The 24,624-nt window shown below is 38.0% G+C and overlaps 1 protein-coding gene across 9 annotated transcripts in view; it reads left to right on the forward strand.

Annotated features, from left to right (window-relative positions):
- OXR1 (oxidation resistance 1) overlaps positions 1 to 22,566 on the forward strand; it is a 276,024-nt gene extending 253,458 nt beyond the window's left edge. For 6 of the 9 annotated variants that reach the window (XM_010404858.4, XM_039549133.1, XM_010404856.4 and 3 more), the window contains 6 exons: positions 6,519 to 6,599; positions 9,939 to 10,064; positions 12,230 to 12,382; positions 17,928 to 18,023; positions 18,575 to 18,648; positions 19,405 to 22,566. In XM_010404858.4, the coding sequence (XP_010403160.1) occupies positions 6,519 to 6,599; positions 9,939 to 10,064; positions 12,230 to 12,382; positions 17,928 to 18,023; positions 18,575 to 18,648; positions 19,405 to 19,540 (666 nt within the window). In that variant the 3' untranslated portion in view covers positions 19,541 to 22,566. The remainder of the gene's footprint in view (positions 1 to 6,518; positions 6,600 to 9,938; positions 10,065 to 12,229; positions 12,383 to 17,927; positions 18,024 to 18,574; positions 18,649 to 19,404) is intronic. The other 3 variants (XM_010404857.4, XM_039549135.1, XM_039549134.1) reach the window with 1 other exon arrangement.
- The last annotated feature ends 2,058 nt before the right edge of the window (positions 22,567 to 24,624 follow it).

Genomic DNA, 24,624 nt, shown 5'->3' on the forward strand with positions numbered 1-24,624 from the left:
ATCCTGGAATGTTTTTGAATCTCGAAGAATTAATATTCATAAAGTTTACAGTTCGTCTGATTTTACACCTATGTATTAAGATTCAAAGTAAAATGGTTCAGCTTGTGTTCTTTCTTAATACTTGTTTTTTTTTAATGTCATGTTCAGAGTTGTTAAGAGAGCCATTTATACCGTTAAGCTTTATCTGTTCTTATCTTTCAGAAGCACTCTTCAGCTCTGATAAGACCCTCCCTTTCTCTCGATGGAGACAGTTTCAGCTACTTGTTTGCTCTGACAGTTTAGCTGTGTTTGTTTTGAGGGCAGCAATTAAACCTCCTCCTTGTTAGCAAAGAGGCATTAGTGGGGTGTGTCACTTGTGACTTTGATAAACTGAGGAATCCCTCACTGGTGTAAAAAGCTTTTTTTAACATCTTGTCTGTAGCAGGATGATACGACCAGGGGCTGAAGGGGCTGATCATACATTGAACAATTTTAACTGCATTTTCATATGTGTTCCTGAAGGACAAAAAATGTTCCATATCTGGAATTTTGTCTTCAGTTTCATTCACTGCAAGTGACCAGCATAACTTGTAAAAGTTAGGTACTTTTGACATGGTTTCAGAAAAACAAAGTTTAGAAACCTGAATTTCTCCGAAAGGAGAATCCTTGGCTTCTTGATTGTTTGAATCATTGGTATGCAAACCCTCGACTTACTGCATTAAATATTAAAACTGTTGGGTGTTGTGCTAAGTGCTTAACTCGCATATACATGGTGTAGAGAGTCAAACTTGAAAGAGTCATACCATGAGTCATATTCATCCCATGGTTTTTCATCAATGCTGCCAATGTGAATACAGCAGGTAGTATTAGATCTCTAAAGATATATTCCATGTCTTTTCAAACTTGGAATCACAGAATCACAGAATAAGCTGAGTTGGAAAGGGCCCACAAGGATCAAGTCCAACTGCTGCGTTTTTTTCTGGTCCTAGAAATATGAGCCAGACACAGTTAGGCTGATAAAAAGGGGGTACCTTTATATAAGGATCCTTAGGTGCACAGTTTGTCAGGTGGAAAACACTGAAGATGCACCACTGCGTGGCATGTGTACAACTTCTATAGATTCTGCAAATTAGCATATCTGACAAGAGCTCCCCAATTAGCAGCATGCCCAGTGAAGTAATCCTCCCCAGCCCTAGCACCTTATAAATCCTCCCCCTTTCAGATGAGGACTAGGCTTTGTTTATAAAACTGTCTCGAAGAGCTGGTTTCAACCTTGGTTTCTAAGGAGAACCAAGATAGCATAGGGGTCCTGGAATTTGTTTTGTCTTTCTGCCTAGGAAAATACTGAAGTGAAGCTACGATAACAGACTACAGAGCTACAAGTATATGTTCAAAAAACACAGAACATATACAAAAGAAAAAAGGTAAAAATCCAGGTGGCATCACAACTTCTGGCCCTGCACAGCACCATCCCCAAAAGTCACACCCTGTGCCTGAAAGCATTGTCCAAACAGTTCTTGAACTCTGTCAGGCTTGGTGCTGTGACCAGTTCCTTGGGGAGCTGTTCCAGTGCCCAAACACCCTCTGATATCCAAACTAAATCTCTTCTGACACAGCTTCAGGCCATTCCCACAGTTCCTGTTGCTGATCACTGCAGAGAAGAGATCAGTGTCTGCCCCTCCTCTTCCCCTCACGAGGAAGCTGCAGTCTGCAGTGAGATCTCCCCTCAGTCTCCTCTTCTCCAGCCTGAGCAGACCAAGTGACCTCAGTCACTCCTCATATGGCTTGCTCCCAAAGCCCTTTGCCATCTTTGTTGCTGTTCATCGTGCATTCTCTAAGAGCTTTAAACTTTTCTTATGTTGTGGTGCCCAAAACTACCTCCAGGACTTGAGGTGCACCCCCAGAGCAGAGTGTGACAATCCTCTCCCTTGCCCGGCTGGTGATGCTGTGCCTGATGCCCCTTAGGACACACTTGGCCCTCCTGCCTGCCAGGGCACTGCTGATTCATATCCAATTTTCCATCATCCAGGACCCCCAGGTCTCTTTCCATGTCACTGCTTTGCAGCATCTCATTCCCCAGTCTGTCTGTGCTGGGTTGCTGCATCCCAGGTGCAGAATCCGGCGCTGTCCCTTGTTGAACTTCAGGTGGTTCATGATTGTCCAGTCCTTTGATTTGTCGAGGTCTCTCTGCAGGGCCTCCCTGCCTTTGAGGGAGTCAACAGCTCCTCCCAGTGTTGTATCATTGGCAATAGACAGTTTCAAGTCCCAAAGCAGAACCCTTTTCACCCTGAAGCACACTAACGATTCAGGCTATACACATTGTTTTGCTCTATTCCAACCAGTGCCCAGATTAACCATAAGAAGTTTAGCTGTTTTTCTCTCTTCCTTCTTTTTAAAGCAGAAAACAACTAGAGAGAGAACACAGCGTCCTTCAGGAACACTTCCTCATCCTCAAAAATTAGCTTGGTTATCAAGGAAACCAGAAGCTGATATGTCATAGTAAAGATAGCATAGTAAATAAAGCACATAGCAAAGTCATATTGGTAGACCTTTACTTAATTACTTTAATGGAAGAATTTTATTACTAAGAAGCATTTTTGTACTGAAAACTATAATCCAGTGTGCTGAATATGAATCTGCATCTACCTTTTATCTATGAAATGTCTTGCTTTCTAGGTATTTCTTATACTATATGAAAGACTAAGTTCTGCATCTGAGAATCAAAGTTCAAAGTAGAATGAGGTAGAAGTAGGTCTGGGAATGATAGGAAGACATACAGGTGATGGAGGCAGGAGAGGGAAGAAAACACTGGTTTATTTAGCTTGGTGAAGTAGACTAGAAGATTAGTAGAACTACAAGGAAGGAGCATGAAGAAATTCTGATGGAAGAGGAAATAGCATAAGCAGACTGTGAATTAAACCAGGTTATAAAGAAGAATAAACTTCCAATGTTACCACTAACATTTCAAAACAGTGCTCTTGAGCCTGGCAGGGAAAAAGTGCTGTCTGTTTGCAAGATGTATCTCAATTCCTGAATGAAGTTGAAGGTAGTTGCTAGTAAGCTTACACATAATGTGACTTTGAGATTCTGTAGCTCATTTAATGAAGAAGTACATAGTCTTGTCCACTGCAAAGCAGGAATAAAGCATGTTGGCCTAAACCATAGGCATTTGTGTTAGTTTAAAAGCAGTCTAGTCTTTTGGTGGGCAGGAGAAAAGCTGCTCGAAACTTCTGCTATGTCCAGCACAGAGCCAATCACTGAAGGCTCTGATGATGGGCAGGTTACTAGCCCAATTAGAGAAGTTGGTAATGCCTCTGTGATGACATATTTAAGAAAGGAGAAAAACTGCGGGAAGTTATCTTTCTTCTCCCGAGGGGTGGTGAGGCGGCTGCCAGGGGCGATCCCAGTGTGGCCGCTGGGGCCTTCTTGGGGCCACTGGGGACCATGTGGCCAGCAAGGAAAACATGGCAAACAATTCCCCAACATGGAGCACAGACAAGATCAACCTTGTCAGCCCAGCGAAGCTCTATAAGAACTTTTCAATTGATAGAACTTGAGAACAATAGTACCTATGGACAACAATTTTCTTCCGAGTCAGAGAAGAGGGAGAAGTGAGGACAGGTGAGGACAACCAACATCGAGGTCAGTGAAAAAAAGGAGAGGGAGGAGGTGCACCAGGAGTCAGAGCTGAGATTTTTCTATAAGCTGTTGTGAGGACTATAATACAACAAATTGTTTCCTTGTAATTCATGAAGTGCATGGGGGGATGCAGAGATCCACGTGCAGCCCGTGAGGAAAAGCACTCAATGCTGGAGCGCATGGATACTGAAAAGCTGTAATCTAGTGAGGAACTCAAACAGAGAGCAAGGACCCTTGCTTCCAGAGAAAGAGAGAATTTCCAAACTAGACAGCTTCTCCTTAAAAGACTAAACCCCATGAACTAAAATGACCCATGATGTGCAGTTTTGGGAAGACTGCACCCTTCGTGGGAGGGACTCATGTTACAGCAGGTCAGATGGGGCTGCTATTTGTGAAAGTTAAAACCACATTGGAAAAGGTTGCAGAGAACTATCTCCCATGGGAAGGATCCCACGGCACAGCAGAAGAAAGAAACTCCTTTCCTTAAGCATAACGAAGAAAGATCTTTAGGAAGTGAAAGACTGACCAAAACCCCATGTTTTTGTCTCCTTGTGCAGTTGGTGCAAAAGAGAGAGGGACTGGGAAGGAAAGGTGTTCTAAAGGTTTATTTTAGTTTTCATTATCCTCTTCTAATTCTGTTGGTAATAAATTTTCTTTATACTGTTTAAGTCTTGAACCTGTTTTGCCTTAAAGTGTTTTTCTCCTAATCCTTAACCTCACCTCATTAGACTTTTGGTTTGTTTTTCTTTCCCCCCTCCTCTGCTCAATGATAGCAGATGAGAATGAATAAATGGGGTTTTTGTGGATGCCTGGCTTCTAGCCAGTGTCAAACCCCAGCAGCATTATAACAGAAGTCCCGGTGCTGCATTTGAAGGGTTGATGTATCTTAACGTACTCTCTTGAAGCCTGGTTCAGTGATGAGTGGATAAACTTGAGACAGTGTCTTATGGTTTATTCATGGAACTTAGTATGGATTGTATACTTAGTACGGACTATATGCTTAGTATGGAATGTATACTTAAAATAAGCACTGGGTGTGAAAGGGTGGCCTCTTTTCCTTTAATTTTCCTGTGGGTGGTTTGACATTCTATGACGTGCTATTTATGATGTTTATCATAGCATACCAACAGTCTGTTATTATGCAGGCTTTTGTTCTCAAAACAAATGGAATGTGACAGTGTGCAACAGGTTCAGCATGCCAAGAAGCTATTATATTGTACGTACTTGGATAGGTAGTCATGTTTCTCTCAAGGAAGAAAAATAAGGCAACTCCATGGCATATGAAAAGGTCAATCTCTGAGTTAAAAAGCTGATAAGCAATTCACAGATGGAGGATGATGACAGTATGTATTTGAGAGGTTGAAGGCAAGATGGCATTGCCCATAAAACTGTCTACATTTCCACCATGTGAAAAAATTTTATAATGGTGTCAGAGATTTTGAGATTTTTTTTCTCAAGAATCTCCTTAAGTAACCAGACATCTGTGGTGTATTATAAATTACCTACTGCCTCACATGTAGTATGGTGTAGCTTAAAGAAGCAATAAGGCAAAAGGGTCCTCACATTACTGCTTTTCAAGATTATGTTTGAAAGTTGCTGGTGTGAACAGTGTAAATTTGCAAAGAAGTGTCATAGCAAATAAAAGGATAAAACTACACTATCACTTACATGTTTGAGTGTAATACTGTTAAAACTTTACATATAGCTATTTGACTCTGAGAATGCACAAGCCAATACAATTTACAACAATATTCTTGATATATTTTAAGGCAACAATAGAAAAATAATGGAATAAATTGAGTGCTAGTAATTACGAATTACTCAGTAATAAAGCTGGATGTCACAAGTATTCCTTTTTCCTTGCCTTGCAGTTGCATGGGGTAGAGTGAACCATCGCTGCTCAAGAGCCAGTCATGCATGACTGTGGGCTCTGTACTCAGGACAGTGGCGAGTATCTGGCCAAACTCCTTGTAGTAGGGACAGGTAGATGGGGAGCTGCTGGACTTGTGGTTGTCTTCCTTTGCACTGTGGTAGGCTCTAGAAGTTTTTAATATGCTCTTACTACATGGGACATCCATTTGATCTCTCCACCAGCTGTTTTAAGATGCTTTCATATCAATGATGATTTTGAGTTTTTCTCAAAATCACATTATTTGCTCTAGTTACATCAAAATGACTGTTGTAGTCCTTTAGTCAGCTTGTTGCACCAGAGCAGCATGTTCTAGAGCTTTCTGACTAAAGACTTTCTGGCCATACACCTCCTGCCAAAGTGGAGATGCCATTTGAAGTGAATGTGTTGACAGATGAGCAACTCCTGAAGCTTTGGAGGGGAATAGAAAGTCCAGGGTAAAGATATTGTCGGGTGGTATTGGGGTGTTATTAAACTGTACTCCTGCTACATTGTCTATAACTGTATCTTTGCTGCCAGACACAAGAGGTAGAGCTTACTGAGAAGCCTGAGATTTGCTTCTAGTCTTCATTTAGGAAAGCAAACCAGGTTCACAGGATTCATTAATCTGGGTGTAAAGAATGTTTGAGAGGACCTTGGGCTGAAGAGTTTGGATTAAGGCATGCAACTCAGATTGACTTTTAATTTAGCATCCTGATACTGGAAACTTTTTGCACTCCTATATCAGTTCTGTATTCATCCTAGATCAGTGAGATATCTGACTGCTAGTGCCCTCAGTGTTTATTTTGTAATCTTGCTGTGTTTACTCATATGTCTAAAATCACCTACATGTGCATTGTCCTTGCAGAAACAAACATCTCTTGGCCCTTCTTGTTTGTTTGTTGTCATTGCGCATTTTCCCTTCATTACTCTCCTCCAGTTTTTTCTTTCATACCTTTTTACTTTTCTTCAACTGTCAGTGGAATTATTGTCTTCCTGTCTCCATATTCAGGTAGTGTCAGTGGCTGAGTATCACCGCAGGATCGATGCTCTAAATAGCGAAGAACTGCGCACACTCTGCAGACGTCTCCAGGTGCCCTCTTCAGTAGTTTAAACCCCGTCTCCAGATACTAAAACATCTTTCTTTGTAGTGTCTTGGATCAGGGCAAGTCCTGCACTCAGTGGGTTTGTCTTGTCTACAGCACTACAAGGATCCAACAGAAAATTCCTTTGTTTTGGATGTGTTTAACTGTGCAATTCTATGATGGAATCAGTAATTTTATGATGGAATTACTACTTCCACATTTTTCACACAGGAATTTTCTGTTAGAATTTGACAATTTGTTCTCAGTACTGCTTGACTTGCAGTGTTGTGTTTTAACTTCTACTTTAGACTGGTGTGTTGTGTTAGAAGCTTCCCTAAAAAGAATGCAAAACAGGTGAAGAATCCAAAACCTTGTTGCACGGGTGTTTAATTTTATATAGGAATCTTTCACCAAGAATCTCACAGTACATGGCAAGTATGAAGCTTCACAACTTCTGTGAAATAGGTAAGTATTTTTCCCATTATAAAAGCAGGTAACTAAGGCAGTTCAACATGTCAAAGGTCATACACGTACGCACAAAACAGTACTTTGAAAGCAGTTTGGATTTTTGGAGGTCTCTGGATATGGATTGAAACTGATATTTGCATTCTCTTTAGGTGTTTCATAGTTTTTTGAGTGTTATAAAATTGTTAGCTGCTGTGCACATACATGCCTTACTGATGGAAAGCATAGCTTAGATTTCCTTAGAAGCATTGAGTATTTTGTTTTTCTCTACTACTTGGCTGCTGAAAATTTAAAATGTTTTATTCTGGTTTTTTTATTTCTTTGATCTTGGCTTTTTTTACCTATTAGGTAATTACACATAAGAAAACATTTTCATAGCTTTTTTATTTCTATTTGTTTAATAATCAGTAATTAATTGCTTTAAAATGTTTTGTAAGTAGTACAATTACATAGATCAATAATGAGCATGAACCTTGAACCCAAAAGCTGCCCTGTTATAGGAAAGTCAGAAATCTTGCAAAAAAAAAAAAAAAAAAAAAAAATTGTTCCCACTTGAGAACAGAACTATTCTGTTTTTGGCAAGTGGTGGCGGAGAATCCATGTATTAATATTCTGGAAGTGTCGGAGCTCTTTCCAAATACCTTTCACCTGGTACGCCCAAACTCAAAGTTTAGGCTGACTAGAAAAATCTGATGTGGTGGGTTACAGCCTATAAACTCTCTGCTCTGAGGCCATTTGAGTTGTGGTCTCAAATGTGGTATAGACTGTGTGACATTTACCAATCTTGGAAGCCCCTGGAATCTTACTATAGGTCAGTCTGCTCTGTCCAGCTTTGGTGGGAAATAAATCTGCAAATTTTGCAGCTAGAGTGCTTTCTCTCAGATTGTTTTGAACAGATGCTCTTTGACTGCTTCTACAAAGCAGCGTTTTTCCTAGAAGAAAACTGCTTTACTGTAATAAATAATAATAGTAGTAAATAAAATAATAATAATAATGGAAAAAAATCCAACTGAAAAAATACCCCAATCCATGAAAACTCTAAACCAAAAAACTCAGTTCCCCACACCACTTGAATCCAAATTATTCATGTTTTGCACAGTGGTCTTTAATCAGAATTAAAGAATAACAAAGGGAAGAAGCTTTCTGCTCTACAGTTGAACAATGCTGAACTTCTCTGGAGCTGAAGCAGTATTATGATGGATGAAAGGCATTTAAGGTGGAAAATATTTGGACTATAAAATAACATTTTAGAGATAGCACTCTGTAAAGCAGCGTGCAGGTCATCTTGTACATGAAGCTATATGGATAATTGCATATTTTGTGTTGTGATACGGAAATTAGTGCATAGTCCATGTTGGAAGTTCTTGTTACTTTCCATTGAGAAAAGGAAGGCTTGAGCTTTTTTGTTGCTTTATACTCAATTTAAGCACACCTTTTCTTGGGTTTAGAATTAATACTGTGATTGAGTTACTGTATGAATATACTTTGATATGTTGACTTTATAAGGCTATTTTTAAATAATAAGGGTTTGTGATAGGAACTTTTTTCATAGTTCTTGAGGGGGAAGAAAGGAGTGTCCTTCTTTTTGGCTCAGGTGGCTGTATTTGTTTAAATATTCCTATCTGTATTTCAGAGTTTTCTTTGATTTGGCTTTTTTTTTTAATTAACTAAGCAAGTTCACAAAAGGTTGGCAAAGCTTACCATGGTGATATTGTGAAATAGTGCAGTTGTGTCCTGTATGTTTAGAGTAGGAGGGATGTGGCAAACTGGATTTGGCAGATATTTTCTTGAAATTTTCAGGATTCAGGTTTTAATTTGGACAGTCGGGCTTTCAGTGAAACTTGGTTTAGGCTGATAAATTATTCAGATGCACTTAATCTTGTTGAGATTTCTTTTTTCTTTAGCAAATCTCTCAACGTTTTAATAAGTCTTGCTGCAGTGGCTTATCTTACTAACTTCCTCACTTTGTCCTACTCCTTTGTCAGATTTCACTACCCCCTAGCAAGTTTTAAATATCCCTGCAGCTGGATTTATAGATGGAAATCTGTTTGGATCGCAGCTAGTTATCAAGACATGGCACTTTAACTTGAAAGTGCCAGTGAATGTTGACTGGGGTAAGAAGCTGTTGTGAGCTACATCTGATGAGGGATTTTGTGGCATCTGCCATCTACACTCAGCAGGGTAGATATGTAAGTCAAGTATTTTAAACTACTGCAGGACCCTTCTGAATAGTGCATCTTTGCCAGACCTCAGTGCTCTCTATGCAACTGAAGTATTATTGCTGCTTTCCGCTCCCCGCCCTCTCAATTCTTTCTTCTTTGATTCCCATAAGTACTTCAGCAGATCAGCTTATGGAGCAGCACTACTCCTAAGGCTCCAGTCAGATGGTTTGTTCAAAATATATGACAGCAGTCTTCCCAGATGTCTACTGCATATCTGAAAAATTTCTTAAGTATTCTAAAAGACTATTGATTCAGAAACTACTGAGAAATGTCAATGTTGAAGTTTTAATTCCTTTTCTTCCTGTTTTTTTTTTTTTTAATTACACTTAGAATGCTATGTCAGTATTAAAATGCAAGAACTTTTTAAAGTATCTTCTGAAAGGCATTTGAAGCCCTTCAGCTGTGTATGAGAACTGTTTGTTGTTTTAGCATAAAGCTGTAGCTTTCTTCTGTGTAGGTGTCTATGTAAGTTATTGTTACATAGTTGTGTACCAGCTTGCTATTGGAAACGGTGGAAATCTTGGTCAGATCAAATCTGTTGGATTTCTAAACTTTCGAAGGACTTGTGTAATTGATAACTGCATGATTTTAAACCTGTGAAGTTTACCTTTTCTGTCAATAGGCTGGCAAATACTTATTTTCTTGCTATTCTTTTTGTAGATAACAACAAGAGAAGATATCAATTCAAAACAGGCAACAAATATCAAAACAGACCTGGAGCCTGAAGCATTTCGGCCAAATCTTAGTGATCCAAGTGAATTACTACAGCCTGAACAAATTGAAAAGGTATGAAATTAATGTCATTTTTTATTCTTGTACATTAATGTGTCACAAATGCTGTGACTATAGTGTAAAACACACCAGTTAGAAGACCTTGGGTGATATTAAATAGAAGAAAATAAACTGTGTATAATTAGAAAAGTTGTCTAAGACCACTGAGTCCAGCTGTTACCTCATCACTGCCAAGTCCACCATTAAACCCTTTCCCAAAATGTCACCCATGTCTTATGCATCCTTCAAATACTTCAACACAGGTAACTCAACCACTTCCCTGGCTACCCTGTTCCAATGCTTGACAACCCTTTCACTGAAAAAAATTTTCCTAAGATCCAATCCTGAACTCCAGTTGCTCAACTTGAGGATGTTTTCTCTTGTCCTGTTTTGGGAGAAAAGACTGACTGCTACAACCTGCTTTCTGGTGGTTGTAGAGAGTGATGAGGTCCCTCTGAGCCTCCTTTTCTCCAGAGTAAACAGCCCCAGCTCCCTCAGTCCTCTCCAGACCTTTCACCAGCTTCACTGCCCTTCTTTGGATATACTCCAGCATCTCAATGTTTTCCTTTTAGTGAGGGCCCCAGAACAGTACACAATACTCAAGGTGTGGCCTCAACAGTGCTCAGTCCAGGAGGACAAGTCAGGATGCCATTCTTGGCCACCTGGGCACAGTCTGTCTCATGCACAGCCATCTCAAGCAGCACCCTTGGATCCTTTTCCTCTGGGTTGCTTTTTGGCCACTCTTCTCCCAGCCTGTAGTGCTGCAGGGTTTTTTGTGACACAAGTGCAAGACCTGGCACTTTCCCTTATTGAACCTCACACTGCTGGCCATGGTACATCAATCCAGCCTGTCCAGATCCCTCTGCAGAGCTTTCCTACACTCCAGCAGGTTGACACTTCTGCCCAGCTTGTTGTAATCTGCAGACTGAGGATGCACTCAATCTCCTTGTCCAGATCATTGATAAAGACATTAAACAGGACCAGCCTCAGTAGTGAGCCCTGGGGAGCACCACGAGTGACCGGCCACTTAGTGGATTTAACTCCATTCGTCACCACTCTCTGGACCCAATCATCCAGCCAGTTTCTTAACCAGCAAGCAGTGTGCCTGTCCAAGCCATGAGTAGCCAGTTTCTCCAGAAGAGTGCTGTGGGAAGTAGTGTCAAAGGCTTTACTGGTGTCCATGTGGACAATATTCACAGCCTTTCCCTCATCCACCAAGCAGGTCACCATGTCATAGAGGAAAATCAGGTTTGCCAAGCAGGACTTGCCTCTCATGAACCCACGCTGGCTGGGCCTGATCCCCTGGTTTTCCTGCATGTGCTGTGTGGTGGCACTCAAGATGACAATGACATGCTTCATGACCTTCCCAGGCACTGAGGTCAGACTGACAGGCCTGTAGTTCCTGGGATCCTCCTTACAGCCCATCTTGTAAATGGACACCACATTTGCTAACAGGGATGTCCCCAGTTATCTTGGAATACTGATAAATGGTGGGAAGTGGCTCAGTGAGCGTATCTGCCAGCTCCGTCTGTTTCTTTGGGTGGATCCCATCTGGCACCATAGACCTGTGTGTGTCTAAGTGTCTACGCAGAGCACGATTCATAGCTAAAATGTTGCTTTTTTTTTAAATCCTAACTTCGAATACACCATGTATTCAGACAGACACTTGTCTGTCTTTGCTGTACTTTCATTCTTTCTTGAAAACATCAGTGAAAACACTGCAGTTCTTGCTGTTCAGTCCAAAGTGATTTCATTAGAAATGTGTTAATTGAAGTTTTGGATTAAAAAGCACAGAAGCAGAGCAACAAGCAGCATTTACCCTTCAGTTTGCTGCCTGCTGACTTGAGTGATCTATTTGCTCAATACTAAGACATTGGTGGGACATGCAATATTGTTATGAAAGAATAATTATATGGATAAACCTTTTAGAGACCTTAACACACTCATGTTCTTTAGTTGATAAATCATTCTTTTGCAGGTCACTAGTAGAGGTAGGAAGAGAAACCTGCTTGAGTGACCAAAAGTAGAAAATACACATGTGAAACTTCAGGTTTAATTCTTAGGTTTTAAGCCCACTTAAAAGTGATTGAGCAGAACATAATCTGCTTTCATTTACATGTTATACATTCTTAAATATAAAGCATGTATTAAATAAAGGGTTGTAATTTTCTTGTTAATAGCTCACAAAGTCTCTTCCACCACGGACTATTGGCTATCCATGGACTCTTGTCTACAGTACTGCAAAGCATGGCATGAGCTTGAAGACCTTGTATCGGACAATGATGGGATTAGACACACCTGTGCTGTTGGTTATCAAAGACAGTGATGGACAGGTAGGAAAATGTTTGTGTGGAAGTAGGGGACCTATCAAGAAAAATGTTTGGGGAGTATAAAGGAATATAAAGGTGCTTCAATCCATCATGGGAGATAAAATTGTATGTATCAAGCAAGTTTTCTTCTTAGAAATGTGTTTCACTGTTGAGCAATCCTCCAACATACTACATATCTAGGAAATACTTTAATGATGTAAGTTAGCTGTTGTAATGCAAGAATCTTGTAATAACCAATTAATCAATTTAATTTTTTTAAATGAACTTAAGGCACAAGAAATACAGTCTGTAGAACTTTCTGATGCTGGAAGATCTTGTGGAGTTAGAATGTCATTGCCAGCTGTGTCTAGTACTTCTTGGTATATTCTGTGGCTGCAGCCAACATCTTTCAAGAGCTGTAGTACCTTTGTTGCATTAACTTTTGTTCTTTGAGACTGTGTCTTTGTGCTCTGTTTTCCTCTGACAGGGTTATGAATTTCAGGAAGTGGCTCACATCTCACTATTTGAATAGCAAACATCCTCTCTTACGTAATCCTGTAACAGGTGAACATTGCAGGCAGTATGAGACTTCTTGATTCTTTTTCTGAAATTTCTGTATTTGCTTGTGGAAGCGTGTTATGGCTGCTATGAAAAATTGACAGAACCACTGCAAAATCTGTAGCATTCACTTCACTTACCCATCCCAGTTTGTTAACCACAATTTTTATTTTCAGGAAGCATGATCTCATATAATTCAGGGGGTCTGAAAACAGAAATGAAGGGTGTGTTTTCTTATTCAAGTCACAGCTTGATTTTTTCATTGTCTTCTGCCCCAGGGATACCTTAAAAAGAAAAATCCCTTCTAACTCTCTGCTAGCAGTGCATTCTTTCCCAGAAGTTCTTTAAAAAGATTTTTCTTCATTTACCTTTTAATCTTGAAGACAAAAACTATTGAATAGACTTGAGATGTCTCAACAGACTCATCAATCTCTTAAATGTACTTTGGTGATTTCTCCAATTCCCTTATTAGCTTCTCAAGATAATTAGTAAGATATACCTGCTTCCTCGTACCTGATTATCCGTCCCAGAAAAAAAATGTCCTTTTCCTGATAGGGCTATCTTGCCACCACTATGTAGTATTGTCTGTTGATGAAAGCATTCATATTACCTCCTGTGTATGAGCATCTTGGCTGGAATGTTTAAAAAGTGTCATGGTTGCCCAGTCAAAACACGGAGTTCATAGGTATGTGATAATTTTTTTTTTTTTTTTGTGAAACATACCTTGGTGAATCTCATCTTACAGCCTCATACCTAGGAATATGTATGAAAGTGTGCCTTGAACTTTTGGGTTAAGTAGTCACTGAACTGATACTTTACTGTATATGCCAAGTCTTACCTAGTTTCCACACAGGAATGGGGGAAATCCATGTCTATTTAGTGAGCAGCATATGCGGAAGGAGTGGTTCAGACAAGTTTTACATGCTCAGTCCTTCACCAGTGTAGTGAGAGTGGTGTTTTCAGTAGTTGTGTTTCATGTTATTAATGAAAAATGTCTGTGTTTGACAGCAGAAAATTAATTTGCACTATCTTTCTGTTCAAAACATATGGAAATTTAGCACAGTCTTTCTCCTCTTCATGCAAGCATCTAGAATCATGAAAAATAGGACAATGGTAACCGACTATGCTCTTTGGTAATTAGTCAGGGTAATTAATTTTATTTATGAAGCTATTATTTTTTTGAAAGAGGTTAATTTATTTTTAATGTCTTGTATCTTCCTGGCAGATAGTCCTTTAAAATTGCTTTCCATGACTGAAAAAGGCTCTGAGGACTTTATAGGAGAATGTTTCCAGGAATAGTTCAGTAGCAGTATGCTAAGATAAATGTTATATGTGCACTTCAAAAGTGGGTTTTGAGAGACCAGATGTTTATTCCTATCTTATGCTCCAAAATCACTGCCTGTTTTCAAAGATTCTAGTTCAGAGAAGATCCTAAATGAGATTCAGCTTTTTTGAAAAATGATGGAATTATGACCAGATAGTTTCTTGACATTTGCTGAGCATACCCGCTCAGTCCTCTTTGGCATTCGTTGTTCTGCCCACTTTGTATCTTTGGTGTTTATGATACTGGAATTGTCGTATCCTTGGTTGAGGCACTTTTCTTTTAAACCAGAATGAATTTATTTCCTGGGCTGCTTCCCCTGAGAGACTATTCTTTGTTGTCCATGTTTATGGAGACTGCTTTTTTATTATGTTGATAATAGGTTGAGTAAGGAGCAAGTGTACCTTGTAACTTTTCATAATGTTTCATTAAAGGCTGATAAGCCTCACCCTACTGAATTGTTATTCAAAAACCTTTTCCAGCCTTGCTTTCTTTTTCAGATCGATTAACAATTTTATTTAAATAGCTGTTAAAAAAACAACAAACAAACAAAAAAAAAAACCAACCAGCAAAACCACTGAACTTTCACAAACATTAATTGTGTAAAAGCTGAGCAATGCCTAGTTGGAATTTGGAATCTAAAGCCACCTAAACTACCTTCTCCAGTCAGTTCTGGGAGATTCTTTAATAAAGGTGTCTATGGAATCTATAGTTACGTCATTGCAATTATTACGGATTGTCTGTCTATGTACTGGTATATGCTTCTATTAGTGAACCCTGACAGCCATTTAAAAAGAAATTGGTACCTGATTCCTCAACATGAGTCACTAAATAAGTGGTGGTCTAGAAGTGGAATTAATGCAGTTAACCACATCAAGGACTGTCTAGTTTTATTATAAGTCATTCTTCAGACTGTATTTTACGCACTGCAGAAGTGTGAGACATGGAACCTAGGACATGGGAATTTTAGTTACCCATCCTAACAACTAGCCACAAAAATCAGACTCATGGAGAAGTCCTATGGACATTGCTTCTCAAGGACTAAAATAACTGTTGGGAAGCGAACTGTGCTTTTTCTGTAAAGCCTTATTCTTTTATCGTTGCTTATAGCAAAAATGTGATCTTTCAAGACTCAACTTGAAGCATATAGAACATAGAGAGATTGTCAAATCCTGATTCCTGAGGGTACTCAAAGCTGAACTGGACAAAACTGAGTCAACCTAATGGCTTTTGAATCAGTCCTCCATTGAGTAGGGAATTATATGAGAGACTGTCTGAGGTTCTTTATAGCTTCATTTATGTATAATTACAAATAAAGCTTCAGAGTCTCTTGAGTAAAGTGTGTATGGTTTTCTACCTGGTTAAAATGCACTAGTTTTGTGTTTTACCCCTGAGATGATCCAAGACAAATACTGGAATAAGTGTTACGTGAAAAGTTTACACCTGTGTAGAGGCTGAACTGAGATAGTTTGTTTGACACAATTCTGTTTGTTACTTTAACTGAAGGTTAATTTCTCTCAAGGAATGTCTGTTGTTAATGAAATCTTATATTTACTTTTATCTTTTTTTACTTATATTTGCTTACTAGGTGTAGTGTCAGCCCTAAGGGTATCTGAAGTAAGACATGTCATAGGTACCTGAATGTAGTGCAGTTACCAGACCTGCTCAAAGAATGACTTGAGCCTTTAAAAGAAGTTAGGATACAGAGACTCAGATAGTTTGAGGACTAAGAAATAATTGGAAGGGTGCATGTAGTTATTTAAGTATGGAATATTATGTATTTCAGCAGCCCATTTTGTTATATTCATTGATGAAACTTCATTTGAATTCAGTATGGATTTTTATGTTAAAAGGTGCTCTATTTAAGTTCAATTATCTGCATATACTAAGTACAGTCTAAAGTCACAAAATGTTTGACAGAGAAAAGTTATCACCCAGTTTTCTGAAGTCTAGTCTACTGACCCAGATGCTTGAAATAACAAAAAGGAAAAAGTGTCTCATCTATGCTGCTTTTTAGAGTTTACATGTGCAAAGACAGTAAAGTATGGAATAGGCATACATGACTACGGCAATTTTAAGTTCTTTCTGACTCATCTTTAAATTTTAACCTTAACAGTTACATGTAGTGGAACTACAGGTAGTAAAGATCAGCTAAAAATTAAATACTGTCTTGAAGTACAAATTCCCGTGAGTCCATCTACCTAGTAATGGGCTAGAAAATGAAAAGTGTAAAAAACTAGGTAATGATAACATTAGGGACTCATATCAAGCCTACCTTGAATTAAAAAAAAAAATATATATGGGGGGGAAAAAAATAGGTGCCTTCTAGAAACAGGAAAACAAACAATTCATTTATTTTGGTCTGATTTCCCCAAAAGCAAAAAAAAATATAGTAGTTTCTTTCTCTCTTAAACCTGTTCTTGACATTGAGACAGTGGCATAATAGTGAAATATCTTCCCAGTGTTGGATTCTAGATGTTGAATGAAATAAATTATCCCTGCAAAAAAAAAAGTTTGGGCTAGTTTTCCTGTGAACTTGCATTAAAACAAGGGTACAGAAACTTGCATCTCAGTTCATGGATCTTGAAGTCTTTAGACTGAATTTGCTCTTTGTTCCAGAGAATCAGATTTTTAGATTGTAAGCATTGGTCACACATGTGTTCAAAGGTAATCCTTTTCACTGAAGTAAAGGAACCATTTTACGTGGGTAAAGTAGCTTGTCAGCATAGTGACATTTTGTTCTTAAAAAAGGTAACATAAAGAAGCAAAGCAGTGGTAATATGAGGAAGTTTCTGTAAGTACTGTGACTAAAGAAAGTTTGGTATGTAAGTCCTGTCTTTTGTCTGCTCTATACCAATGGAGTATAAGCAATGTCTCCTCAAATGTACAGTACTACCTGCATCAAATGAATTGTTTGCTGTTGTGCATAGTTTTTAAAAATTAAGAGTTTATTTCAAGAGATTAATGCTTGAACTCAACAAAATGTGAGCACACACTGGCTCATGTCCAGCTTTTCATCCACAAGAATCCCTAAGATTTTCTCTTCAGGGCTGCTCTCAGTGAGTTCGCCTCCAAGCCTGTGCTTAAGTTGGAGATTGTCCTCACCCAGGTACAGGACCTTGCACTTGGACTTGCTGAACTTCATGAGGTTCACACAGGCCAAGTTCTCAAGTTTTTCCAGGTCCCTCTGGATGGCATCCTGTCCTTCTGTTAAAATCTGTCTCTGTTGTAAGACAGGGTAAGCAGTGCTTACCTTTTATTTGGAATTAATAAATTACACGGAAATTAACTCAGTTACAGCTAGGAACTCACTGAAAATAGTCTAATGAAGTGAAAAAGGAGCTATGTAATAAGGAACTTTTGATCTGAAATTTTAAATATGTATGCATTGTTTTTGAGAGTTTTATGGGTTTAGTTTTTATCCATTAGATTATTTTTTCTTGCTGTGTTCATTTTTTATTGAGGAAGAGTACTCCTACTTTCTATTGTGCAACAAAGCATGATACTGTATCTCAGAGCACTCAGAACTGTGATACAGTGTAAGCAGCGGTACAGTGAAATTTGCAGAGTGAATTTCAAATTTGATGATATTCACAACCTGATTTGTTTATCAGTTACTATCATTAGAGATTCTTGGATGCCATGTAGTTTTTCTGAAGTTTTTCTTGCTCTGCTACATTTTTGCTACAGGTTTTTGGTGCATTAGCATCTGAACCATTTAAAGTGAGTGATGGCTTTTATGGCACTGGGGAGACCTTTATGTTCACTTTTTCTCCAGATTTTGAGGTAAGTAGTAATGACTTCGTATGCTTTTGCTTCTTTTCCTGCCACCCTCCCCAAGTGCATTATATTAAAATACTTAATAAATCTAATAGTAAATCTGAAAAATACTACAAGTTGGCCAAAAAAAGTCATCATACTAGTTTTTTCATGGAATCTTTAAGTGCACAGTAAATCAGTAGTGTTTGCATGCTGAAGAATACACTTAACCCAACTCTTTAGTTAATACTGAAGATTTCTTCCACGCGTCTGTCGGAAAATTCACAAACTACATCCTTTTTAGGGGCATATTTTCATGGTATTTTTCATTGTGTAGGAATTTTGGTGCTCAGAGATGACCTGGTTTGGAATGGTCTTATTTGAATTAGCCTAAAACCTCAGAGAATTTTTTCTTCAAGTATCTGTTTCCTGAATTTTCTGTGTCAACTTGTTAGCTTCATTAAACTGGCCTCTAGCCACCCATAGTCTTTCTTTACTGATGTTTGGTTTTCCTTCTGCCCAAACTAAAAGTTCAGATATTTTTACTTGCTAGTCTGTTTTGGGTTTTTTTTCCCTAGGTTTTTAAATGGACAGGAGACAATATGTTCTTCATTAAAGGAGACATGGACTCTCTTGCTTTTGGTGGAGGAGGGTAAGTTACAATTAGAGTCTGTTAAAAGTGTTTGTCTGGACACCTTTGAAAAGGAAAATTTGCATTGACTTCAGTTTGGTAGCTCAGGACTCAACAGTTACCAGACAAGAAACTTTAGTATGTCAGGTGCTTAGCTTCTGATGTTGACAAAACTTAGACAGGAAGTTTGTCTTCAGCATAGTGTGGCATAAAGTTTCAGCCCTGCATGGTTATAATACCATCCATGGTTGACTTCCATGTGTGTCTTTCTGTATTCAGAGGAGATAGATATTACAATTGTGGAAGGATGTAAATGTGAGAATTATGTGTAACTAGAAGAGGCCTGAATTGAAACTGAGCTATCCCAAAACATGCCAAGGTCTCCAGAAATCATACATTGTCTTGTCCTGTTTCCCTCCCCATGCAGGTGCATAAGCTTCTGGAATGTTTTCCTTATTTGTTATCAGCATTCTCTTTAGATATAAAAGTGCTATTATGTCATCTTTTTAATAAAAATGGAAGAGACTGAAAACCAAGGAATTCTAGTTAGCTTTTTATTTCAGAATATCTGCAAATGGGATATTTCCAAATTAATAATAAATAGTAAAAGAAAAATTAAATCTTTGTAGCATAAATTTATCAACAGCAATGAGGTATTTGTGTTAAAAACTTATTCTTTAATTCCTTCTTATTTCTGAATTTTGAAAGAAAAATACATTTATAAATTCAATGCTTACTCCCTCGGTCTTTTGCTTTAATATATTGTCTGTCTTGCAGAGGAGAGTTTGCTCTTTGGCTTGATGGTGATCTCTACCATGGAAGAAGTCATTCATGTAAAACATTTGGGAATCACACACTTTCTAAGCGAGAAGACTTCACTATTCAAGACATAGAAATATGGGCTTTTGAATAAGTATTTAACTATTTCTACAGGTTATTGTCCCAAACCTGACATGAATCAGTGCAGCTTAAAAATCCCTAGGAGCAATATAATGTATTTTACTTATCTGCTTTTTTTTCCTAATTTTTCCATGTGGCCATTAGTTATTATTTTTAAATAGATGTTTTTTCATGCTATCGCATCTGTAATATACTGCCATACTTTTTCTAAGCTATAGACTCTTTTACAAAATACTGACCTTGTGGACTAAAAATTAATGTTAGTTACTTTGAGCCTTGTGGCCTGCGAAATTTTCTTACCCATATTACAGTTGCCTCCCAGGTGTCCCACACACACCTTTCCTGCAATCCTGCTAGGGGGCTGCTTCATTGAATATAGCTTATTATTTTTGTATTCAAATTATGTCTATGAATGAAGTTGCCCTCTGTGAACCTCTAAGAAAGCTGCGTGTGGGTATTTGGCAGCAGCACTGCAGAGATTGGTCCAGACCAATGATGGGTTATTCAAGTGGTGCCACAAATGGATGAGAAGCTGAGCATTCCTTCTTAACGCATCCCGGTACACACGTGGTGAAGTTAGAAGATATCCAAAGTCAACGTGCCACTCGTCTTGTTTATTGTTCATGTGTAGAAAAAAGTCAGTTAATATGTGTTGTAGCTGCATGCTGATTGTATTTAAAGAGTGTTTTGCGCATGCTGTTAATGATCTGCAGGTTTGGGACAAATACTGACAATATTGAGCTATGTGGCAAAGACTTACAAAATAACAAGAGAATGTAAGAATATGATAGTTCCAAAAAATTAAAAGGCTAAAGCAAGCAAAACTCAGTGAAAAAATTGTAGCTATAGTAGGGCATTAAAAGTACAGAAACAGATGCATCTTTCTTCAACATAAAGTGTCAGATATATACTGTTATACTGTTGTAGCCGTGTAGCACATCAGCTCCAAGAATATAGCTTATTCCTGTCCAAAGAAAAAAATACTTGTGATGTTTTTGAGTGGGTCTATGTTGTAAATTTACAATTAGCACCAGCTCTGATTAAAATGACATTATGTATCATAAGTAGACAATATTGTAATTCAGTAGACTTGTGGAATATGCAAACTTACTGTCATGTGACCTCAAAAAATAAATGACAGGCTAGAATACAGTTCCAGTAGCTCTTGTCCACTTTTGTAGAAAAATTGATAAGCCATTGTGGCAATAACAGCTCAAAAAACCTGTTTGTTTCAAAGCTTTTATTCTATGTTCTGCAAAAACAAAACAAAACAAAAAAGAACAAAAAAATTGCTGTTAAGTGTGACAGTGACTGACTTTGTGCTGAAATTTCAGCTATTTCAGACAAACATTGTATATTATCTTGTAAATTAATGTTTAAAGTAGTTTTGTTATTATAGAAAAGTGTTGATTGACGGGTTGCTTATAGCACTTTAAATTATTCTAGAAATGGAATAAAAGCCAAATGGGTTGGCTTACATAGATGTAGTTGTATATTATTTCAAAATATTTACATTTCTGGAAAGTTAAAAAAAAACTTATTTGAAGACAGCTTACTGCTATGGTAATGAGAAAGGGCAGACGTTTCATCTATAATATGCTAATGCTCAATATGAATAGAAAAACAGGGGCTTTGTTTCCTGTCTCTATGTATATCTCTTTATCCTTATTAGAACTTAGTACAGTGTGTAGAGTAAATGTTTACAAAATAAGGACCTGTAAATAAATTGAAATGGCTTTTCTCCCCTTTGGTCTTCCACAGCAGTATTATTGTCTTTGTGGAGTTACAACTGATTATTACAACAAAAAAAAATCCTGTAATGGATTTTAAGTACTATAAGCTCACAGTGATGTATAGCAAATAAATCTAAATATATGTAAAAATAAACTTGAGTTGGAGTTTATTTAGAAGGTGGAGTTTATGTAGAAGTACAAATGCTGTTTTCTGCTGTTCATGTAATAACTGAACACATAGGATGCATTTTCTCATCTTTCTTGGCATTTTTGGGGCTTTTTAAAGCCCAGTGAGAAGCAATGGGAAGGAAATACATTGTCTTAACCATGTTGAAGAGGGAGAGGGGAAAACAAAAGTCTCAGTCTTGCTGACAAAACCATTAATTCAACTGCACAGTCTCTATCCGAAGCTCATATTGCAAATTAAGCATATTTTAGATTCTTACAGGCTGGTGTGAAAAATTTTATAAAGAATTATACTTTGCAGAATTAAATGAAAGCCCACAAAAATCTTCAGTAGCTGAATGTTTCCAAGTATTGGAGCAGTCTTGGAAAAGCAAATAGGAAGCAAAAATGTGGAAATCAAGGATAGCGTTTAGTAAGCAGTACAGTAGCAGTCATGCTTGTAAAATATTAGTTAAGGAGTAGCAGGACATTTGATTTAAAGCATAAGTGACTGTGGCAGCACTTAGTGAAGCAACTGGCTGTGTAAGGGATCTATAGAGAGCAGCGCATGTCTACTTATGAAAGACCATGAATTTTATCACCAGATGTTTAGTTAATTTCTGTGTGCCACACATGAAAAATTGTATAGATGAGATCAAAGGCACTGTCTTACTGTCCCTCCTGCCTTCAATTCATTATGCCTTTTCTGCAGTAGAATTCCTTTCCATCTCCCCTGGCAAGGTGATTGCAAAGAGTTGGGGTTTGCTGTATGCTGAAGGCTTATGAGACCCATTATCTGGAGTTCACTGCCAGAAGGCTGTGTCTCAGCATACAGTACTTGGATGGATTCACTGAGTAACTCGATGTTTTGTTTGGGTACCTGGGATCCAAACACGGGGTTCTTAAAGTATCATCTTTTGGCTCTAAATCCTATCTGTGAGTTACTGCTTTTGTGTAACCTGCAAAAAGGTCATAATTTATGACATATGGCTTGTGCTTACATCTTCCTGCTCACCTGTTTATATTGCACTGGAGCTATTTTTTTGTACAGGAATTAGAATGTCTGCATAAAACTTGCTCTTGGAAGATGAGTAAAAACACTGACTAGTCCTTCAACTTCAAATAAAAAAATAATAATGTATTCTTCAGTATTTGAATCTTAAATCTCACTTTTATATTCTCCCTTCATAAAAGAACAGATGTCATCAGGGTATTTTACTGTTGTCTCTGCAGTGTGGAGCTCAGTTAAGGGAACAAACCTCTCCTCTTTCTCCACTTACGAGTACATGCTACTGCAATGATACAGAGCTACACTGTGGTTCTGGAGCAGAGAGAGGAATTGTCCAGCCAAGGAAATGGTGTACACTTGGTGTAGTATGTGGAAAACAAAGTGGTCCTGCTGGCTATCTCACTGCAGAAGTGCCAGTGCCAGCTCTGCTTTCTGCTGTCCTGCTTACCTGACAAGCTTCGTAATTGTAGTTTGTTTTCTGTTGTGATCATTACACTGCTAATAGTACACATGCTGTTGAATGCTAAACTGCTTTGTGCCCTGAGGTGTCAGCAGTGGCTTTAGTTGAGATGTTGGGGTGGTGCAATGTGTTGGACTAGGGCTTTGCCAGTATTTGTTCTGTGATCAGTGATGATTGAACACATCCACAAATGTTATGCTGTTCACTACAGCAAATTTTATTTCAATAGCCTTCCCCTATTTTAAAAATGGGCTGTGTTACTGAACCTTGGCTGCACAGAAGCATTTTTAAAGAAGGAATTATTGCTGTGGAGGAGGGAGCTGATTTCTGCTGGGTGGGATACATGTCCAGTGAACATCCACTCGCTTCAAGCCACTGCAGCAACTGTGGTAAGACTTTGAAAAATACAAAGGTGTAAACATCAAATTTATTTCTTCTGATGCAAGTTCTATGCTGTCACTTAAGCTTGATAGCTGTGTTAGAATATGAAAAGTGTATGTAAGTTCCTACAGAAAAAGAGACAAGTTTTTCACTACCAAGGATGTGCAAAAGCAACACAAGCCTTAGACAGGAGAGTGCAGGAGCGCTGTTTCAAGTAAAACATTTTGTGGGTGAATACAGTATTTAAGAAAATAATGTGCAACTTTAAGCTACCATGAGACTACCTGAGAGTTGCTCATTGTCTAAAAGGTTAAGGATTTTATTTTCAAATCAAGTCAGAACTAGGAAAGCAGGTCTTAAATAAAAATTTACAGAGACTGCTTTAATCAAGCAGGTTTTGACCTTTATCATCTCTCTGCTTAGAATCTTTAAATTTGGCAGAGTTTGTGCTAGTTTCACGGGAATGTAACACAGTATACTAGTAGAGTTAGGCTGGGTAATTAATGAAGTACTTTTGTTTGGTTGGTTTTTAATGAGTTCAGATGTATTTTCTCCTACTTTTCATGGATAAACTTGTCACACAGCTTTATGTGAAAAAATGTTATAAAGCGTATAACCTACATGAAATGCTTCCATACACCATAACTTATATCAATATTTAATATTTCTCTTCGACAAAAATGGTAAATTCTTCTCAGAAATTGGAAGGCTTTGCATGATACTGCCTACACAAAGGTAAATAGTGGAGGGTAGTTATGTCACGTGATTTTCTCATCCGATTGGAAATAAAATAGTTTGCATGGAAGAATAGAAAAAGTTTAGGGTTTGGTTTATTTTGCATAGATTTTAACATTGAGATGACTGAATGGGAGGCTTACGTTATCTGCAGTGAGCTATAGTTTGAAGAAGTGTAGCAGTAATTACATTGTTACAGCTGCTGTTTCCTGTGGTAGGATGAGAATTCTCATGAGCAGAAATATGTAATTCACTTAACACTAACATGCCTTTAGTGCGTATTCTTTGCACAGGTATTTTGTATAAGGTCTGTTGCCATGTGCCCTGAAATCTTTTTCTGGTGCATTGGACAGAGAAGCCTTCACAGGAAATATTTTAACAGCCTGTGAGAAGAAGAATGTGCTTACATTTTGAAGCAACTTACTGATATTTTAGTTCACAGAATATGTGCACGTATTTGTTTTCTAGTGTGTGGCAGAATAACCCAAGAAATAATTAAGGGTTTTATTTATAGTTCATGTATTCCTTTGACAACAAAATTTTGTCAAGACAATTTAGACAGCTTTAAAGGTCATTATATAAAGACATAATAAGCTAAGAATATACAGATAAAA

Source organism: Corvus cornix, chromosome 2, assembly GCF_000738735.6.
Source record: "Corvus cornix cornix isolate S_Up_H32 chromosome 2, ASM73873v5, whole genome shotgun sequence".
Lineage (NCBI taxonomy): Eukaryota > Metazoa > Chordata > Aves > Passeriformes > Corvidae > Corvus > Corvus cornix.